General features: G+C 34.2%; 2 protein-coding genes across 2 annotated transcripts; both read left to right on the plus strand.

The window, feature by feature from the left end:
* Positions 1-6356: 6356 nt before the first annotated feature.
* On the plus strand, positions 6357-14090 carry LOC107946462 (protein CROWDED NUCLEI 2). Its single transcript, XM_016880803.2, has 8 exons — positions 6357-6906; positions 7931-8140; positions 8290-8543; positions 8665-8935; positions 9022-9105; positions 9990-12061; positions 13249-13528; positions 13623-14090. Exons 1-8 carry the CDS (start codon positions 6586-6588, stop codon positions 13848-13850), a joined length of 3720 nt encoding a protein of 1239 aa, XP_016736292.2. The 5' UTR covers positions 6357-6585; the 3' UTR covers positions 13851-14090.
* Positions 14091-15225: 1135 nt separating this feature from the next.
* On the plus strand, positions 15226-17940 carry LOC107946463 (piriformospora indica-insensitive protein 2). The gene is made up of 2 exons (XM_016880804.2): positions 15226-16111; positions 16477-17940. The coding sequence occupies exons 1-2, from the start codon at positions 15902-15904 to the stop codon at positions 17695-17697; spliced, it is 1431 nt and encodes a 476-aa protein (XP_016736293.2). The 5' UTR covers positions 15226-15901; the 3' UTR covers positions 17698-17940.
* The last annotated feature ends 1477 nt before the right edge of the window (positions 17941-19417 follow it).

Here is a 19417-nt window from a genome sequence, read left to right on the forward strand (position 1 = left end):
TTATTTGCTTCCATATTTGCGGCATTTTAAAGAAAAACGCCACTACTTAAGTTGAAATGACACCGTTTTGAGAAATTGCAATACATATTTGCAGCGTTTTTTATCAAAAGGCCGGTAATGTCTACCCTTTGCGGTGTTTTTCTTAAAAACGCCACTAAGAAATTTAAATTTCTCTATTGAAACGGCACCGTTTTGGGAAATTTTAATACATAGTAGTGGCATTTTTTGCTAAAAATGCCGCTAAACCTCGCATATTTTTTTATATTCAATTATTGTATCTTTCATATAAATTTTACATAAAGAATTATTAAAATTTTAAGTAATGTTTAAAAGAATCAGAAAAATTATAAATTTTAGTTTTTTTATTTCATTTTTATTTTTGTATTTTATTTTTTTCTTATAATTTGGTCCTATCCAAATTAAATAATTACCTATATATCCATATCAAATATATCAAATGGTTTAGGTTAAATATTTTTAAATATAAAAGCATTAATTAATTGTATAAATTTGTATCATTTAATAAATCTCAAATGAACCTTAAACCCTAAATTAACCATTCAATATACATAAAGTCTATCTATTATTTATCTCTTAAATAATATAAACTATACTCATAATTCCAATATATTAAATTTATTATTATATCTTTTACAATTATATAAGAACATATTTAATATATAAATTAAAAAAACTAATTAATCTAAACTCTAATCATTAACCCGACCCTTGAAACCTTAAATCCCTAATTAATCTAACTTCTAGCCCCTAACCCCTAACTCCTAACCCCTAACTTCTAACCCCTAAACCATAATCTCCATTTTATTAAAGATATTTCTTCCTAACTAAAATATAATTATTTTGCTAGATGTTCGATGTGGAATGATTTTAGTTTTTGTATTTTATTTTTATTTGTTATAATTTGGTCCTATATATCCAAAATAGATAGTTATCTATCCGTATCAATTTGTTACTTTTTTATTAATTTTTTTTAAATCTAATATTTAAATATATCAAATGGTTTAGATTAAATATTTTTTAGTGATAAACACCGCTAATGTTACCTTTTCCGGTGTTTACAGAGGAAACGCCACTAATAAATTAAATTCTTGTAATGAAACGACACCGTTTTAAAAAATTCTAATACATATTAGCGGCGTTTTTGCTATAAACGCCGCCAAAGCTCGCATATTTTATAATTTTTTATATTCAATTATTGTATATTGCATATCAATTTTAAATTAATAATCTTTGCAATTTATTATATAAGAACTTATTTAATATATAAATTAAATAATAATAATTAATCTAAAGCTTAAACCCTAACCAGACCCCAAATCTCTAAACCCTAACCCAATAACTCTTAACCCCAAACACTGACAACTAATCCCTAAACCTTATTTAATATATAAATTAAAAACACTAATTAATCTAAATCCTAAACCCTAACCTGACCCCGAATCTCTAACCCCTAAACATTATTTAATATATAAATTAAAATACACTAATTAATCTAAACCCTAAATCCTAACCTGTCACTGAATCCATAAACCTTAAATCCCTAACTCTTAACCTTTAATCCCTAACCCCTAACCCATAAACCTTAAATCACAACCCTTAAATCAGAACCCCTAATCCATAATCCATAAGCCCTAATTCCATAATCTATAAACCTTAAAATTGTAACACTTAAACCGGCCCTAAATCCTAAATTAGCCATATATATATATACCCTAAACCATATATATTAAACCCTAAACTATAATAATAATTAAATTAAATATTTTAAAATTAATACTATTGTATCTTTTGCAATTATATTTGAAATTATTTAATATATAAATTAAAAATCAATCAATTATGTAGCCAAAAAATTTTAAAATTACTTTAAATAATAGTATTTTAAATTCTCCATTTTTAACAAATATTTTTCTAAGTTTTTTATTTCAAATTATTTCTACGTGTCATTATTTCAAATTTATCCATTTTTAACAAATATTCAATTAAAAATAAATTGAATTTTAATTAATATAAATAAACAAATTAAATAGTGTCATTATTTCAAATTTATCTATTTTTAACAAATATTAAATTAAAAATAAATTGAATTTTAATTAATATAAATAAATAAATTAAATAGTAAATAGACAGATAAAATGTTCTTGCGGCGCTTTTCCAAAAACGCCGCTAAAGAACTGAGTATTAGCGGCGCTGTTACAAAAACGCCGCTAAAGAACTGAGCATTAGCGGCGCTTATCCAAAAACGCCACTAAAGATCTGAGCATTAGCGGCGCTTCTCCATAAACGCCGCTAAAGATCTGAGCATTAGCGGCGCTTTTCCAAAAACGCCGCTAAAAATCTGAGCATTAGCGGCGCTTTTTTTAAAAACGCCGCTAAAGCTCGAAAGGCATAAAACGATGCCGTTGGGCTTAGGGTTTTTTGCGGCGTTTTTCCAAAAATCGCCGCTAATACTCATTTTTAGTGGCGTTTTTGAAAAACCGCCGCTAATGCTCGATCTTTAGCGGCATTTTACGTAAAGCGCCGCTAATGCTTGATTTTTAGCGGCGTTTTTTGTCCAAACGCTGCTAAAAATGCCGCTAAAAGCCTGTTTTGGTGTAGTGACTTATGTATATTCAATGTTGTCCATCCGTGTCATAGTCACTAAATTATTTTTATCTTGAACTACAGAACTGCAATCAGAATCCGCAAATTTTCCCTGAAACTAGACTCGCATATCTTCTTACCATAAAATTTTCAGAATTTTTGGTTTAGCCAATAAGTACAGTTTAATCTTTAAAGTCACCCCTGTTATGCTGTCTGACAGTTCCGACCCTTCTTCACTAAAAATAAATTATCTCCTCGTACGGGATTCGAATGATGTTCCCGTTTGTTTTTCTTGAAAATAGACTCATTCAAGATTTTAAATATATTAATTTAATTCCCTAATTATTTTTATTAAATTTTTGATGATTTTCCAAAGTCAGAACAGGGGAACCCGAAATCATTCTGATATTGTCTCACAAAATTTATTATATCTCATGATTTACAACTTTATTGCTTACACCGTTTCTTCTTTGAGAAACTACAATTTTATTGCTTACACCGTTTCTTCTTTGAGAAACTAAACTCAATAAGCTTTAATTTCATATTTTATTCATCCTCTAATTCAATTCCCACAATTTTTGGTGATTTTTCAAAGTTAGACTACTGCTGCTGTCCAAAACTGCTTTAGTGAAAAATGTTGATTTCCATTTTGCCCCAAATTTCACAGTTTATACAATTCAGTCCTTTCTCAATTAACCCCTCAATTGATCTAATTTTTCTCAATTAACATCTTTTCCAACTATTTTAAACTACCATATGGCCTTTGATTTTCAAAACGGCAACACCAAACCCTAATTCTAAACTTTTTCACAATTAGGTCCCTAAAATCAATTTCTATCAAAATCACTTAATAAAATCATCTTATAATAAAATTAAAGCTTTAATTCCATTTTCATTCATCATAAAAATTCAGCACTCATCAACGGTAACTCTCAAAATCAGCCATGAAATCAAAAACTAATGAAATAATTAGCTGGACCTAATTGTAAAAGTATCAAAATCACAAAAATTATAAGAAATAATCAAGAATTAAACTTACATTATTCAACTATATGAAAAACCAGCTTGGAGGGACTCTTATATGGCGTTTTTGGCTGAGAAATATGAAGAATTACCTAGAAACTCTTTTAATCAAGATTTTTATTTGTTAATTTTTATAAAATTTCCAATTTTTCCCTTATTACATCACTTTTTCAGATTTTTCTTCTGTTATGCCATCTCAACTATCCCATATTGGCATATTTATGCCTTAAGTCCCTTCTTATTTATCACTTAAGCTATTTAATCACTTCTAACAAAATTTACATTATTTTCAGTTCAGTCCTTTTTAATTAATTGACCACCCAAACGTTAGAATTTTCTAATGAAACTTTAATACCAACTCAATGGCACTCTATAAACATTTCTAAAAATATTTATGGCTCAGTTTATGAATTTGGGATTTCAATACCTCATTTTCGGTTCTAATTATTTTAATATTTATTCCTAGTACGCTATTCACTATTTCAAAAAATTTTCCTAACTTCACATTTAACTTATACTCACTAAATTAATAATATTTTCTACTCACTTGTAAGATTTAGTGATCTCGAATCACCGTTTCGACACCACTAAAAATTCAGGCCATTACAAATAATGTCTTCAACTTATCACTTAACCAAAACCTCATTGTAATATCCTTTTATCACTTAACCAAAATTTATTGTGCACATTTTATTATCTCTATCAATTTTATATATAAACTTCCATACTATTATTCAAACCCTTTATTGAGTTGGTGTCACGAGTCAACTAAGAACAAATTCGATTAGAAAAATTACAGAAATATCCTTTTATATTTCTTAATTAAATTAAGTTACATTATTTGATGGTACTTTAATCTTTTATTTTATAAAAAAATCAATAAAAATATGCATACAATGGAATTTAAATCCATGTCAATTGCATTAATAAAACTTTAAATTTACCATTCAACCAAAACTTCATTTTAATATTTTTTATGTTGGATATGGTGCAAGTATAGTATTTTTGTTTATGCATGCTTATAATTGTTGAACAAGCTGGTTCAATAATAATAACTATTAATTACATTAATATTCTTTGTATATTGTTCTTAGTTTTTTTGCACGATAAGCAAAATAGAAGCAAATATTAGCTCACTGGTTATCTAACATTTAACTAATATTAAGTGGTATTATGTGGATGGATTGTAATACCAAAAGACAGCTTGTATTAATAGATGGACCTAAACATATCATTGGGCTAATTGGAAATGAGCAAATTGGTTGAAAAACTAATAAGTCGTCTATCAAGTTCAATCGATGAGGTGTTTTGTCATGATCATCGAAGCGGATGACTCTCAAAAGATAGAGACATATATGTGACTAACTGAACTAACAATATATCAGACATAACCCAAGTAGTATAGATCCTATATCCATTTATGGATTTATTTACTTGGAACGTTCATATTGTGACATCTCAGTAATTGAATCTTTAATTCGTGATTTGTACACTTTGATGTAAGTAAAAATTTGAGTTCAAATAGATAAAGAACCGAAAGTTGGTGCGTTGGGTATATGACTTTTGTAGTATGTAGCATCGTTCTCAATAATTGAATTCATAACTCAATTAATGTGTAAATGATATCCTCTCATTGTCATTACGTGATAGATGAAAATTAAACGTAGCCATGAGACATTTTTCTTTGTGACAAATGACTTAATTATTATTTGATAGTAATTGATTTCTCATGAAAGAATATGAATGATTACCATGAGATAAAATAAGATCATATTGGGAGAACATATTTATTTCAAATAGATTAATAATATCTTATGATGGCAACCCACTTATGACAAGGTCATTAGATGAGTATTGATTAAGCAATTTTCATAATGGTATGTAGTTAGGAAAAATTCAGTCGCGATACTATAGTAGAATGACTTCATAACTAAATAAGTGTATAATTAATAAGAGAAAAGTTAAAACTTAATTATAAATTATTTGAGCCCTGATTATATATGTCCAATCAGTCCATCTGCTAACTCGTTTAAACCATAAACGAATTGCATGTAGAACCAAATGATAAAAAAATGAATGGAAGTGATGAAGTTAGAGAAATGAGTTAAAGTTAACGTTGGAATATGGCAACCCTCGATGGCTAATTGGGTTAAAGTAAACGTTGATGGTTCAATGTTAAGAAATAACCCAAAAGCATTTGTAAGAGGGGCAATGAGAGGGCCTAGTGGAGGATGGTTGGTAGGATTCAAAATGGTATTAGGTATGAATGATATCTTTTAGAGGCCAAAGCGATTCTTAAAGGACTAAAATTGGCTTAGGCTACAGGATTCAGGTGTGTTGAGTTGGAAAGTGACAATGCAATGTTGATTGAAACTATTCGTAACAGGTTGGCTACAATACGTAGTGTTGTTGAAGTCAGATAGATTCACGATTAGTGTTCCAAAAATTGGAAAGTTAAATTTCGACATATCTAGCGAAATGCCAATAAAGTTGTTGATAGCTAAGGCAGATGGAGGCGTAATTGAGCAATTGGTTATCCTGAAAGATCCTCCGCAATATGTGAGATGCTGACTTGAAGAAGATATTAGACAGTCACTGGTGATTGATTAAGACTATGTTCGCTTAATATTCTAAGCTTATGATCAACAAAAAGAAAAAAAACTATTATTTTAATAAAATTTTCACTAAATTGACATCAGTATTTAGTTGATTGATGGACTGTCTCAATCACCCTGTTTAGTATGTGGTTATTTTCTTTACAAATTTAAATAAAAATTGTCATTAGATATGTACGGTACTACGGCTCGAACGTGAACCCAAGAAAGAATCCGATAATATTTTCCTTAAAGGAGAAAAACCACAAAAGCTAACAATCAAAGTGAAATCTGCCCCTCTAGGGTTTCCAACAAATCATTCCCATTAAATTTCTTTGTTTTCTTTTCTCTGGTTCTTGGCGATATGATCACGCCGCGAAGGAAGGCGTGGTCTCCACTAACTTTAACTCCGCCTACTGAGCCGCAGACGGCGGGGGTTCCGAACACTAGCAGCGGTGGCATTCGGGGTAAGGGAAAAGCTGTTGCTTTTGCCCATGATACTAGGAAACTGCCACCGCCTCCTGTTGCCTCTCTTAGTTGCAAGGGGCCTCTGAATGTTGAGGTGGAAGAGGAGGACACGGAGGATTGGAGGCGGTTCAAGGAAGCTGGGTTGTTAGATGAAGCGGCCTTGGAAAGGCGGGACCACGAGGCCCTTGCCGAAAGGCTCTCCAACCTCGAAGTGGAGGTGAGTCGTCATTAATTTTTATAACTTTTGCTGTTAGTTTAAATTTCTTAGTTGGAATCATCCGCTACATAACCAAAGTTTTGAAGGGCACTTTTTTCTCAAAGAAATTTGAACTTAGATGTTTAAGTTTGATCCCAAATAAGTTGAAGATTTGTGACAAAACAATCAATATGAAGATATTAAAGTTTACATGTTTATATATTTTTGTTGAAATTAAAGTTTGATTTGGAACTTACTGCTGCTTACAGGAAAATTCTTTGTCATATTTTGTTTGACTATTTTGCTTTTAAATCAATCAAATGCATGTAGTTCAGTACTACACTGGCTTTGTACTGGGTTCATTTGTTTTGGCCTTCATTGTCTGCTCTTATTTGGTCGTTTGTGCTTTGCCATCATTCGATCACTCCTCAAGTGGTCTTCTATTAGGTGCTAACCGTTTTAATTTTCGTGTGAATGTTGAATTTCTTTGTTTCTTCTTTCGCTGTATATATGAAAAGTTGTTTAGTTTTCTGAATGCGACATTTAGGTTGCTCCATTGGGATCCTGGAGTTTATGTGTTAATGTTGTGGAATCAGTACATTTTCAAACACACGTTAAGGGTTATGCATATTGAACATTTCCATACTTGTGATGTAGGAGTCTAATGCCCAGCACTAGGCTTCCCTCTTTAGCAACTCAAACAGTTTAATCATGCAACAATGCTTCATTGCTGTACTGGTGAAACATGAATCTTTCTGTTGAATTTCATTTGGCTTCCCTCTTTAGTAATTCAAATGAATGAAATAGATCATTGTGCTTCATTTAAATTGGTGAAACATTAATCATTTTTGTTCTTCACTTTATTAGTTATTTAGTTGCATATTATTATTAAATGCCGTCATCCCAAGATTAAGAATGCTGATCACCTTGTATGGTTGGCCTTTGTTCTTTCTGTTGTGGGATTATGTTAAGTTCCTGATTGAAGCTGCACCTATAAAGTTTGCTAAATACTTTTTCGTTGCTTGATGTGTCTATTTCTGTTTAGCTTTTTAACTACCAGTACAATATGGGGCTCCTCCTCATTGAGAAAAAAGAATGGACATCAAAGTGTGAAGAATTAAAGCAAGAACTTGCTGAAGTTGAGGAGATTCTCAGACGTGAGCAGGCAGCCCACTTGATTGCATTATCTGAAGTTGAAAAGCGAGAGGAGAACTTGGCAAAAGCCTTAGCTGCTGAAAAACAGTGTGTGGCTGATGTATGCTTTTTCTTCCATTTTTTTCTTATATAACTGCATGTAATGTTTCTGTTCAGAAGCATCCTTAATGTTCATCATTGATTACCTGTTTAACCTGCTGTTTGTCTAACTTACTGAAATTGATATTATGGCTATATCTCTTGTTGCAGCTTGAAAAAGCATTGCGTGATATTCAAGAAGAACATATCCAGGTTAAGCTTAGTTCTGATACAAAGTTGGCTAATGCAAATGCATTGGTTGCTGGAATTGAAGGAAAATCCTTAGAGGTGGAAGAAAAGCAGCGTGCTGCTGATGGTAGGCTTGCAGAGGTGAATAGAAAAAGTTCAGAATTGGAAAGGAAACTGCAAGAGATGGAGGCTCGTGAAAGTGTGCTTCAAAGAGAGCGTCTTTCCTTTGTTGCAGAGTATTCTCTTAATAAACTTTTTAATATATGTTAAGATGGTTGTTTTGACTTGAACTTTCTTGGATTTGCTCACATCTCACGACATATTGTTCTTGTTATGCATTTGTTCTACTACTTCTAGACGAGAAGCATATCAGGCAACTTTTTACAAACAGAGGGAAGACTTGAATGAGTGGGAGAAGAGACTAAACAAAGGAGAAGAGAAGCTGACTGAACTGAGGAGAATGCTCAACCAGAGGGAGGAAAAGGTGAATGAGAACGATAGGCATTTCAAGCAGAAAGAGAGGAGCCTTGAAGAGCTGCAAAATAAGATTGATTTATCCACATTGAAGTTAAAGGAGATGGAAGATGATATAGGCAAACGTTTGACAGACTTGGTTTCAAAAGAGAAGGTGGATATTTTATGCCTAATTTAGTGATTAGTTTATTTTGATTTTGTTCTTGAATTCTGATTATTTCATTATGTTAAATATTGTAGGAAGCTGAGTCCATTAGAAGTACTCTAGAGGCAAAAGAGAAGGATCTAGTTGCACTGGAAGAAATGCTTACTGCTAGAGAAAGGGTGAGATAAACTACGTTCTGTTTTAGTTTGGATTGTAAATAATGCAAAAAAGGCTATATTTCCTTGATACTCTTTTTCTGGTTGTTTCTTTTCTTGTTTTTATTCTTTTGCTTCAATAACTGTGGTGTTTACAATTTCTCTCGGCACCTTGTATTGTGTTTTGCACTTTCCATGCATAAGAAACACACCAGCATATATATTTCTTTGCTGGTTGTAAGACAGTATCTTTTTAAGGTAAGCATCTTTTGAGAAAATTGGCATGCTATTGATTTGATCATGAAGAGCTTGGCGTCATGACTAGATTGCAGTGTCCTGTTTGCATTCATAAGAACAAGATGTGAAAGTTACGATAATGATGCCGACACTTTATTCACACTTAAGTTCACTCAAGGTTGAATGGTTTCCATAATGATTGTAGGTAAACTTTTTTTCCTGATAAATGTGAAGAATTGGAAGTAGGCGCTACAAATTTGATAAAATGATTGTATATTTGCGTCACATGCACTTTTTTACAGTGCAAGTTGCAATGTTCCTTCTCTTTTTGGAAGTAAGCAATGGAGTTTGAGAAATTGCTAAGTTCTCTAAAGCAGAGATTCTTATGTCTTTCTTTTTTCTTTTCCTCTATATACTGATTCATTGTTGAATTTGTCAGTATTTTATTGTATGTATGTGCATGATTTTATGATCCCGCTCTCCATGTCTATGCTCCTTTTCTTTGGCTTGTTTGGTTGGTAGAAATCTATGCATATGGTAATAGACTATGCGAATATGTTAAATAGGGTGAGAATAATCCCTTTCTTTTCCTTTTGCTGAGAATCAGCTTGTTATTATTTAATAGCTTTTATTTCGCAGCCTCAAGTTCTTAATTCCTTGGGTTTTTATAGGTGGAGATTCAGAAACTTGTCGATGAGCAAAGGGTTATTCTGGATGCTAAAAGGCAGGAGTTTGAATTGGAACTTGAAGAAAAGAGGAAGTCTGTTGATGAGGAGGAAGGCAAGATACATGAAATAAACCAGCAGGAAGCCGAAATTAATCACAAAGAAGAAAAGTTGAGGAAACAAGAACAGGCACTGGATAAGAAGTCAGAGAGAATGAAGGAGAAAGAAAAGGACCTTGAGGTGAGGTTGAAAACAGTCAAGGACAAAGAGAAATTTGTGAAAACTGAGGAGAAGAAGTTGGAGCTGGAAAGGCAGCAGCTGTATGCTGCTAAAGAGAACTTACAGGCTCTCAAAGATGAGATTGATAAGATAGGTTCTGAAACCAGTCAACAAGAGTTACGAATTCAAGAAGAGTCTGAAAAGCTTAAAATTACTGAAAAGGACAGAGCTGAACATATCCGCTTGCAGTCTGAATTGAAGCAGCAGATAGTCAACTGCAGACATCAGGAGGAGTTACTTTTGAAGGAACATGAGGACCTCAAACAGCAAAGGGAAAATTTTGAGAAAGAGTGGGATGCTTTGGATGATAAAAGAGCTGAAATCATTATGAAACAAAAGGAAATTGATGAAGAAAAGGAAAAGTTCGAAAAATTGCAACATTCAGAAGAAGAAAGATTGAAGAAAGAAGAAGCTGCCATGCAAAATTATGCTTGTAGGGAGATGGAATCTCTCAGGCTGCAGAAAGAATCATTTGAAGCCACAATGAAGCATGAGAAATCAAATTTGCTGGAAGAAGCTCAGAATGAGCGAACTAGAATGCTTCAAGATTTTGAAGAGAGGAAAATGAATCTTGAAACTGATATGAAGAATAGATTTGATCAAATGCAGAAAGATCTGCAAGAAAGGATTGTTGCATTTGAGGAGGTGAAGGAGAGAGAACTTGCTAATTTGAGATGCTCAAAAGAAGATGCTGAGAGTCAACTGGAAGAACTAAAATCTGCAAGGTGTGCTGTAGAAAGGGAAAAACAAGAAGTTGCAATGAACAGGGATAAGCTGAAAGAGCAGCAGCTAGAAATGCGAAAAGACATTGAAGAACTTGGTATCCTTAGCAGTAAGCTCAAAGACCAGCGGCAACAGTTTATCCGTGAAAGACATAGCTTCCTTGAATTTGTAGAGAAGCACAAGTCTTGTAAGAACTGCGGAGAAGTAACAAGGGACTTTGTACTCTCTAACTTCGAAATTCCTGATTTGCAGGATAGGAAAATCCTTCCTCTTCCACAGCTAGCTGGTGAAACCTTAAGCCATCATCAAGGTTATGTAGGTGGTTCTGGTGCTACAAATATCAAAAGATCTCCTGAAGCTGATGCGCAATATCCAGAGTCTGCTGGACGCATGTCCTGGCTTCACAAATGTACTAAGATTTTTAGCATTTCGCCAACTAAGAGAAATGAAAGTAAAGCTGAAAGGCCTAGCATGCTTACCACTACAGAAGCAGGAGTGAGTATTCAAGGAGAGGCAGGAGAGCCATATTTAGGGATTACAGGTGACACTGTCCGTAGCCAATTGCTCCAATCTAATACAATTAGGGAGGTGGGTGATGGATCTGTCCCATCTGCTGATCATAGCTTTGGTGAGAGTAAGGTGCAAGATGTTCCTGAAGATTCTCAGCAATCAGAGCAGAAGAGTGATCACCGCATACCTAGAAGAAAACCTAAATCTGGACTGAATCGAACACGCTCCGTGAAGGCTGTAGTTGAAGATGCAAAACTATTCCTTGGTGAAAGCCCTGAAGGACCTGAGCCTAGTAATAGGGTGCAGTCACATGAAACCAGTCATGTCAATGAAGAAAGTGCTGGTGTTTCTAGTCATACTGTTGAGGGGGCAGGACCACGGAGTAATGCAAGAAAAAGGCAACGCCAACAAAATTCCCAAGTTAGAGACCGTGAGTTGGATGCTGCAGATAGTGAAGGACACTCTGATAGTGTCACGGCTGGTGGGAGAAGGAAGAGGCAACAAACAGTTACTCCAGGCCTCCAAACCCCAGGACAAAACCGATACAATCTCAGGCGACCCAAGACGTAAGTTCCATCTTATTATATGTAATATTCTCAATGACTTCTGGTAATAAATTGTACAATGTTGCTTTTTATGTGGTGTGGTGCTTTGACTAGATTCACATAAGTTGCCCTTCTAATTTTGATTGAAAGGTAAGAAATGCTGATTTGTTGTATTGTAGGATTCTCTTTTAGAAGAAATTTATTCAGAACCCTTTTAAGTTATAAATTTGCCTTTGTGGAGTTTTTGCTTGTGCTTAGCCTGTAACTGAATTTGCCATTAATATTGAAACGGAAATGGGTTTATGAGCCTTTTTGATGGTCTTCTGCATATCAGATGCTGCGACGACTACCCCTTCTTTCTTGGACCAGAAAATATATGTTCGGAATGAGAAGTACTCAACACAATAAGTAAATAACTACAAATAAATTAAGTTAATTCTCTCATCAATACTTTCCAATCCTTTCTAAAGAACTATGTATCAGCAGGATTACATTGTAATGATTTAAAACAAGATTTAGGATTTCAAATAAAACAATCAAAGCATACGGATTTGGTTTCATACTATTTAGCTGCATATAATAGTGTTAGAAGTGGAATTAATGGATTAAAAAATGGTGAAAAGAAAAAAACCTTTTTGGTTGCATTATTGTTGAAAACGTTGTTTTCAAATTTTTAGAAGAGGGTGTTTCCAAACATTTTAATTACTGCTTTAATGACAATTTATGTTAATGTTTGGAAGTCAGTTCATATTTGTGTGTTGGATTGTGATGCAAGCACAAATATATTGTTCAAATTTGAATAGAATGGTACATGCAAAACTAAATATGAAAAAATATGCTCCACCACATAGAAGGGTACTAAAAATATGTTAAGATCTGTGTTTTCAGATGTTGGAGAATGTTGACAGATACTGGAAGGCCTAATTGCATATAAGGGAACCATTTATGTATCTTTAATTATGTAGCATAGAAAGGAAATATTTTTGGAGGATATAGTGGTCCGTTATTCTTTTATTTTTGTTTTGTGTGTGTGTAAAATGGAAAATATCTCCAGTGGAGGAAACCATTTCTTCTATTTAACCAGGGTTTTCTATAACTGGATAGTTTTTCGTGGTCTTAGGTTATTGTCTAGGATATGATTAAGGTTCCCAAGAGGTGAAAACACTTGATTATTCTAAATATACTTTAAAAAAAAAATATTTTTACAGTACAGTCACAGCCACAGCAGCACAGGCCTCATCTGATGTCCTGAAGACTAGGAAGGAGCCTGAGGATGGTGGGTTGGAGGGAGGAGTGCATACTAGGAAGGAGCCTGAGGATGGTGGGTTGGAGGGAGGAGTGCATACAAGGAAGGAGCCTGAGGATGGTGGGTTGGAGGGAGGAGTGCATACTAGGAAGGAACCTGAGGATGGTGAGAACAGAAGATCTAACTTGGTGCAGGTTACAACAATAAAAAATGTGGAGATCTTAGAAAGCGAGGTGGTTAAGGTAAGTCCTGACTAAACCATTTGTGTTGGGATGCCATGTTATGATTTCCATCATGCGTTTTCTTCTTACTCTACCCCAAACCTTGTTATGCCAGCTCAAAACAAGCGTGGATGTTGGGGGCAATGAAATAGCAGCAAAGACAGTCAAAAGTGTGGATTTGATTGAAGAAGTAGATGTTACAGCTGAAAATGGTGATGAAGATGAGAGTTGGGGCAGATTCCAAGAGGAGGATGAAGAGGACGAGGATGATGATGATGATGAGATGGAAAATCCGGGTGATGTGTCAATTGGAAAGAAAATCTGGACATTTTTTACCTCATAAGTCATAAGGCTCCTATTTTGTTTTTTTTTTTTTTTTATTTTCTTTGAGACTGAGGGACGTTGCTATGCTACACTTTGGCACAATAAGTTGTGTAACTAGGATGCTTTAACTTTAGCTTTAGTTTTAGCTTCAGCTTCTGAGCTTTGCATTGTATCTTGTGTATGGCTTATATAGGAATGTTTCCTGTCTGTGGATTCCCCGGGAAAGTGATGTGGAAGTGGTAACAACAATTGATTTCTAGTTCGTTTTGTACACTATATTCTTTAGTTGCAAGTATGTTTTGCTTCATTTTTATCATATTCCTAGTTGCAAAAATTACTGCACATCCTGCTTTTGCCTTCTTCCCAGTTGCTGGAAATCATTTTGGAAATTGAATGCGATGCATTGACAATGAAGCATAGCCGCCTCTCTCACCTGTGCATGTTTATTTGATTAGGTTTAGATGGATGCATAGGACTTGTAAGACCAGAATCAACTCTTGTTTTTTTTTTTTTGCTTTGCTTTACATTGCATTGCCAGCAGGTCAAGAGAGGCCACAAATTTTCGAAGTTGTTCAGAGTTTGACTACGACATGTCATTGTATATTTTAATTACGAACATGTCTTTCTTTCTCTAGTGTCATTTTCATGCAAAGATCAATCGTCTAAACCAATTCCATTGAACCGGTCTTAGGATGAATCGCTACAATGAAATTGAAAATGATCTAGAAAGTTGGTATGATAGTAACATTGAAATGTAGCACGCATATTTGGCTGGTATTGCCTCTTAATTTCCAAGAGAGAGATTTTCTCTTACGGGTTAAGATCTATTTTATTACTTTTTTATCTCTTAATATTCAATATAATGATTATCACCATTCAAATACATAGAATCCATATAAGATTTATTTATTAAATATAAAAATTAACTTGCAATAATGGTCAAATATGTGTTAGATATTAATGAATGAAAAAATAATGAAGTGGAGCCAAATCCTTTTTTACCATAAAGTTGAATGCTAATTTTGTTTTTGCGCTTTTGCACTACGTCTTTCTCTGATTCTGAGCGTCTGAGTCTCAGCAGCAGCAACAGTACTGTTTGAGTTGAGAAACCCCACCGGCTAAGCACAAAATCAATAGCAAAAAAGCAAAGCAGAGATAAAAAACTCAACTCTGTCTTCTTGCATTGCATTTACAATTTGACGTGCTCCCTTCCATCTTTCATTTGAGAGGGGACAAATGGTCCCCTGCCTTCCCAAACCCAAAGGACTAACTAATGCTACAGACCTTAACCCTCTCTCGTCAGCCGTCTCCAGAAATAAATCCCTCAACTACCACCCTCTTTAACTTTAAATACTATATATAATGCAATACAATACCCAAAAGTAGTCTGCGAAAAGAATCACAAGGAGCTGCAAAGTGCATGCCAAAGTAGATAGCCGCATAATAATAGCATAAAATTAAAAGGGGTCGCTCTTCCTTTCGCTTTCAGTTTCAGATTTCAGTACTCAAAGCAAAGCAAAAGCCCCCCTTCAGTTTCTATTTTTTACTGCCTTTAATCTTATTACTACTGCTATTACTGCCATTACTTTCTTGGCTTGGACTACTGTGCTTGTATGGATCTTTGTGTTCTTTCTGCTATATTACTTACCTTAGCTTTCCTATTACCAACATGGAAGCAAATTTCTCTACTCCCTTGCTGTGCTTCTCATCTCTCTCCTTTTCTTTTTCCCTTTCCCTTTCCTTGCTCACTTAACTATCTTTTTTGTTCCTTTCACTCTCAACTCTCCATACTATCCTAAGCTTTCTCCAGAACACGGTATGCCTTTCGAAGCTGTCCCATGCTTCCTTTGCTTCTATGTTGATTGCTTCCAGTTCCACCCCCTTTTTATCTCTTCCTCTTCTTCTGTCTCTCTTCTTTACCTTATCTTGACACTGGAAGCTCTTTCACTTTGAAAAGCCTTGTTTAGAATCTCTCTATACATTTGTATTCCTTTTTCTAGGTTGTTTTCCAAAAACCAACAGCTATACTTTGTTTTCTCTTTCTGAGTTTTGAAATATCTAACAAGGAGGATGCTTATGAGAAGCAATCGTTTTACTTTGGCTGTTTGCATTCTATGTTTGGGTATTTGGTGCTGTGGCCAAGCATACAATACTGAAGAAGCAGCTCCCATGGAGAAAGCTGAGCAAGCCGCTCTGTACTCTGCCATACAAGGCTTTGTAGGTAATTGGTGGAATGGCTCAGATCTCTATCCGGATCCTTGTGGTTGGACTCCAATACAGGCATGGTTCACCTCTTGATTTTAAGTAGTAACCTTGTCGCAATTGCATTTACCATCTCACTCTTTAAGGTCAATGTTCGCATGTATATCATAATATATGACCGAGGCGGATGTAGTCTGCTTTGCTTATTTATCTTGATTGGTTCACATTAATTATTTGATACATATATAGTTAGGGTTCTCCTTTATTTAAGCAAAAAAAAAAAAAAAAAAAAAAAAAAAGAAAAAAGAAGAGGGTGTAAAAAGTCTCTTCCTCCAGACTCCAAAACTATACACGTTTATCACTTTTCTCAGTAAATTGATAGAAAAGAAATTATTAGTGTTGCTAATTGATAATGTGGTAATATATATTATTTTTTTCTGCAGGGGGTCTCCTGTGATATCGTAGGTGGCCTATGGTATATCACTGCTTTGAGCATTGGTCCCTTTTATGAAAACTCACTTGCTTGTGCCACTAATGTGGAGTTTAGGCCACAGCTCTTCCAGCTCAAGCACCTAAAATCTCTCAGCTTTTTCAATTGTTTCGTATCTCTTAGACATCCAATTACCATCCCTGGTGATAAATGGGAAAAACTTGCTGGCAGCTTGCAGTCAATAGAGTTTCGGTCCAATCCAGGTCTCATTGGCCAAGTTCCTACTAGCTTTGGTTACCTCAAAAAGCTCCAATCTTTAGTCTTACTAGAAAATGGGTTAACAGGACAAGTACCAACTAATATCGGCAACTTAACCAACCTGAATCGACTAGTCCTGGCTGGAAACAGGTTTACAGGTCGAATCCCAGATAGTTTCGGAAGGTTAAAGAAGCTGTTAATCTTGGATTTAAGTAGAAATTCACTCTCCGGCCATTTACCTCTAGGTCTTGGTGGCCTGGCATCACTCTTGAAGTTTGATTTGAGTAACAATCAATTGAAGGGGAAGCTGTTTGCACGTAATGCATATCTGAAGAATTTGACCCTTTTAGATGTGAGAAACAACAAGTTCTCAGGTGGGTTAAACCAGCCAATTCTAGACATGCATTCTTTGGAAGAGTTGATGCTGTCTTGCAACCCATTAGGTGGAGATATTATGAGGCTAGATTGGCAAAGTTTACAAAGTCTTGTGGTGTTGGATCTCAGTAATGTAGGATTGAAAGGTGAAATTCCTGAATCCCTATCTGGATTGAAGAGACTGAGGTATCTGGGACTTGGTAACAACAATCTGGCGGGCAATCCCCCAGCAAAGCTAGCATCTTTGCCTGATCTTAACGCACTGTATCTAAATGGGAACAATCTGACAGGAGTGCTTAAATTCTCTGAAATATTTTATTGGAAAATGGGAAAGCGTTTTGGGGCTTGGAATAATGCAGAACTCTGCTATCCAATTGGGTCAATGACAACAAGGAATGGTCCATATGGAGTAAAGCCATGCCAACGAGGTGTCACTTTGCTCGACCCTAATTCTGGGGCTAAGTTGGGGGATGGAAACTTGAACAACAATTCCCATTTCGTCGCCTCATTGGGATTCTCAAGCAATGGCATTGATGGGCTTCGGCAGTTAATTTTGGTAGATACATCGATAACAGTACTACTATTGAATCTTTTCCTATAGATCCCTATTTTGAAAAAGAGAAGCTAGTTAGGCCTCATCATTCACCTTTTCACATGCTTCTTTTTCTTTTTCCCATCTTGTAATCCAAACATCAAGCTGATATCGTTTCATCCTCCATACTTGCTAGAAAGCCCTAATGCCCATGTCTTCATTCTCAAGTAAGGTCATTTTCTTTTGGGAAGTATATATATATACTTCCGTTTTAATTTGTAAATGAGATCAGGTAAGTCGATTTTTATTTTATTTTATAGATATGTCATTTAATTAACAAATTCCAATTATAACCAACTAATTTATTGATTTAGATTTTAATCATTTTTTTAATCCAACAATTAAATTTTGCAACATTCTTTTTCCTTGTGTGATATAATAACGATATTAAATATCGTGGTGTAGGATTGGAGTATTTGCAATGTTATTGTGTCCATTTTTAATGTTTTATTGTTAGTAATAACGTAATTTAATTTTCAAGTTATTAATCACTAGAAGTTATTGGTGAATGTTTTTCATTAGCAATAAAATTGGCCTACTAATTTAATTGATTAATTTTTTTATCCTAGCCCACTTAAAACAAATTATTAATTCTTTTATTAAGAAAATGATTGATGGAGGGATAAATCCTTTTTCTATAACAACCATAAATGGGGAGGGTAATGCGCTACATCCTCCTACATTGAGTACAATGCTTATGCCAATCGAACTAAAACTCGGTCGACAACTCTTGGTTATATTGGTTGGAAGTGTTTGGAGTTGAACCCAAAACCAGTTGCCCCTCATGTCAACCATTAATGATCCAATCTTTTATTCATTAGTTGTTTGTAGGTGATATATGTTTAGTTTACTAGAGTTGGATAAATTGAATATATTGTTTCTTGTAACAAGACTGAATATATGGATTAAATCAAGCAAAGCATGAAAAAGAAAATTAATTGTGAATGATAACCAGAAAGTCTGATTTTGGTTGTTGATAGAGAAACAGAAAAGGGAATGGAAAAGTAGAGAAATTGTGGAAGTAATTGGTATTCCAAGGCATGGGGCGGTTAGGAGCTTTAATAGATTGAAAGTGAAGTAAGGGGGAAAGTGTAGGGTGAGCAAAGGCTAGTGTGGGTAGAGTTGCAGTGCTCTATCCTACGTTGTTATTTTTAATGATGATACGAGAGTTGGGACCAGACTACATTTTACTCTTAAAACATACACATATAATAATGCAAACCTTCTGCCAGCTGAGACCGTTATCTGTTCTGCTTCCTTTCTTCTTCTGCCTATAGACTATGGAGAGAGGCAGACAGCATTCTGATCTCAATCTCTTAACCCTAAACCCAACCTTACTCCACCTCTTTAGTTCCATGGACCCTCCTCTTCTACTTTTAACCTTTTTTTATTTCACGATATCAGGACTCTTAACCTAAGCTTATCTTCCAAATCTCAGTTTTATAAAGGTAGAGATTCAAACCTCACATGCATGAATTGATTACATTTTTACAATGAAATTTGATATATTCACACACCCGGGTGGAAAAGAATTATGCAAAATTTTACTTTGTTACAAACTAAAAGAATAATGATAATAAACAGCATTATAGTTAAAAAATTGATATAATAATAAATTTAATCCTATTACATTATATGAATTTAGTTATAATTTTAAAAAATTAATCCTCAAAGTTTACAATTAATTTCAATTTATTCTAATTCTAAAAAATTTAAAGAAATATATAAA

This window comes from Gossypium hirsutum, chromosome D12 (assembly GCF_007990345.1).
Source record: "Gossypium hirsutum isolate 1008001.06 chromosome D12, Gossypium_hirsutum_v2.1, whole genome shotgun sequence".
NCBI classification, from domain to species: Eukaryota; Viridiplantae; Streptophyta; class Magnoliopsida; order Malvales; family Malvaceae; genus Gossypium; species Gossypium hirsutum.

Excerpts from the sequence above, each read along its gene's own strand:
- LOC107946463 (XM_016880804.2), top strand. The coding sequence starts at position 15,902 with ATGCTTATGAGAAGCAATCGTTTTACTTTGGCTGTTTGCATTCTATGT. Across the intron at positions 16,112-16,476 it reads GTGGTTGGACTCCAATACAG|GGGGTCTCCTGTGATATCGT; the intron begins GCATGGTTCACC and ends TTTTTTCTGCAG.
- LOC107946462 (XM_016880803.2), top strand. The coding sequence starts at position 6,586 with ATGATCACGCCGCGAAGGAAGGCGTGGTCTCCACTAACTTTAACTCCG. Across the intron at positions 9,106-9,989 it reads TGCTTACTGCTAGAGAAAGG|GTGGAGATTCAGAAACTTGT; the intron begins GTGAGATAAACT and ends GGGTTTTTATAG. Across the intron at positions 13,529-13,622 it reads TAGAAAGCGAGGTGGTTAAG|CTCAAAACAAGCGTGGATGT; the intron begins GTAAGTCCTGAC and ends TTGTTATGCCAG.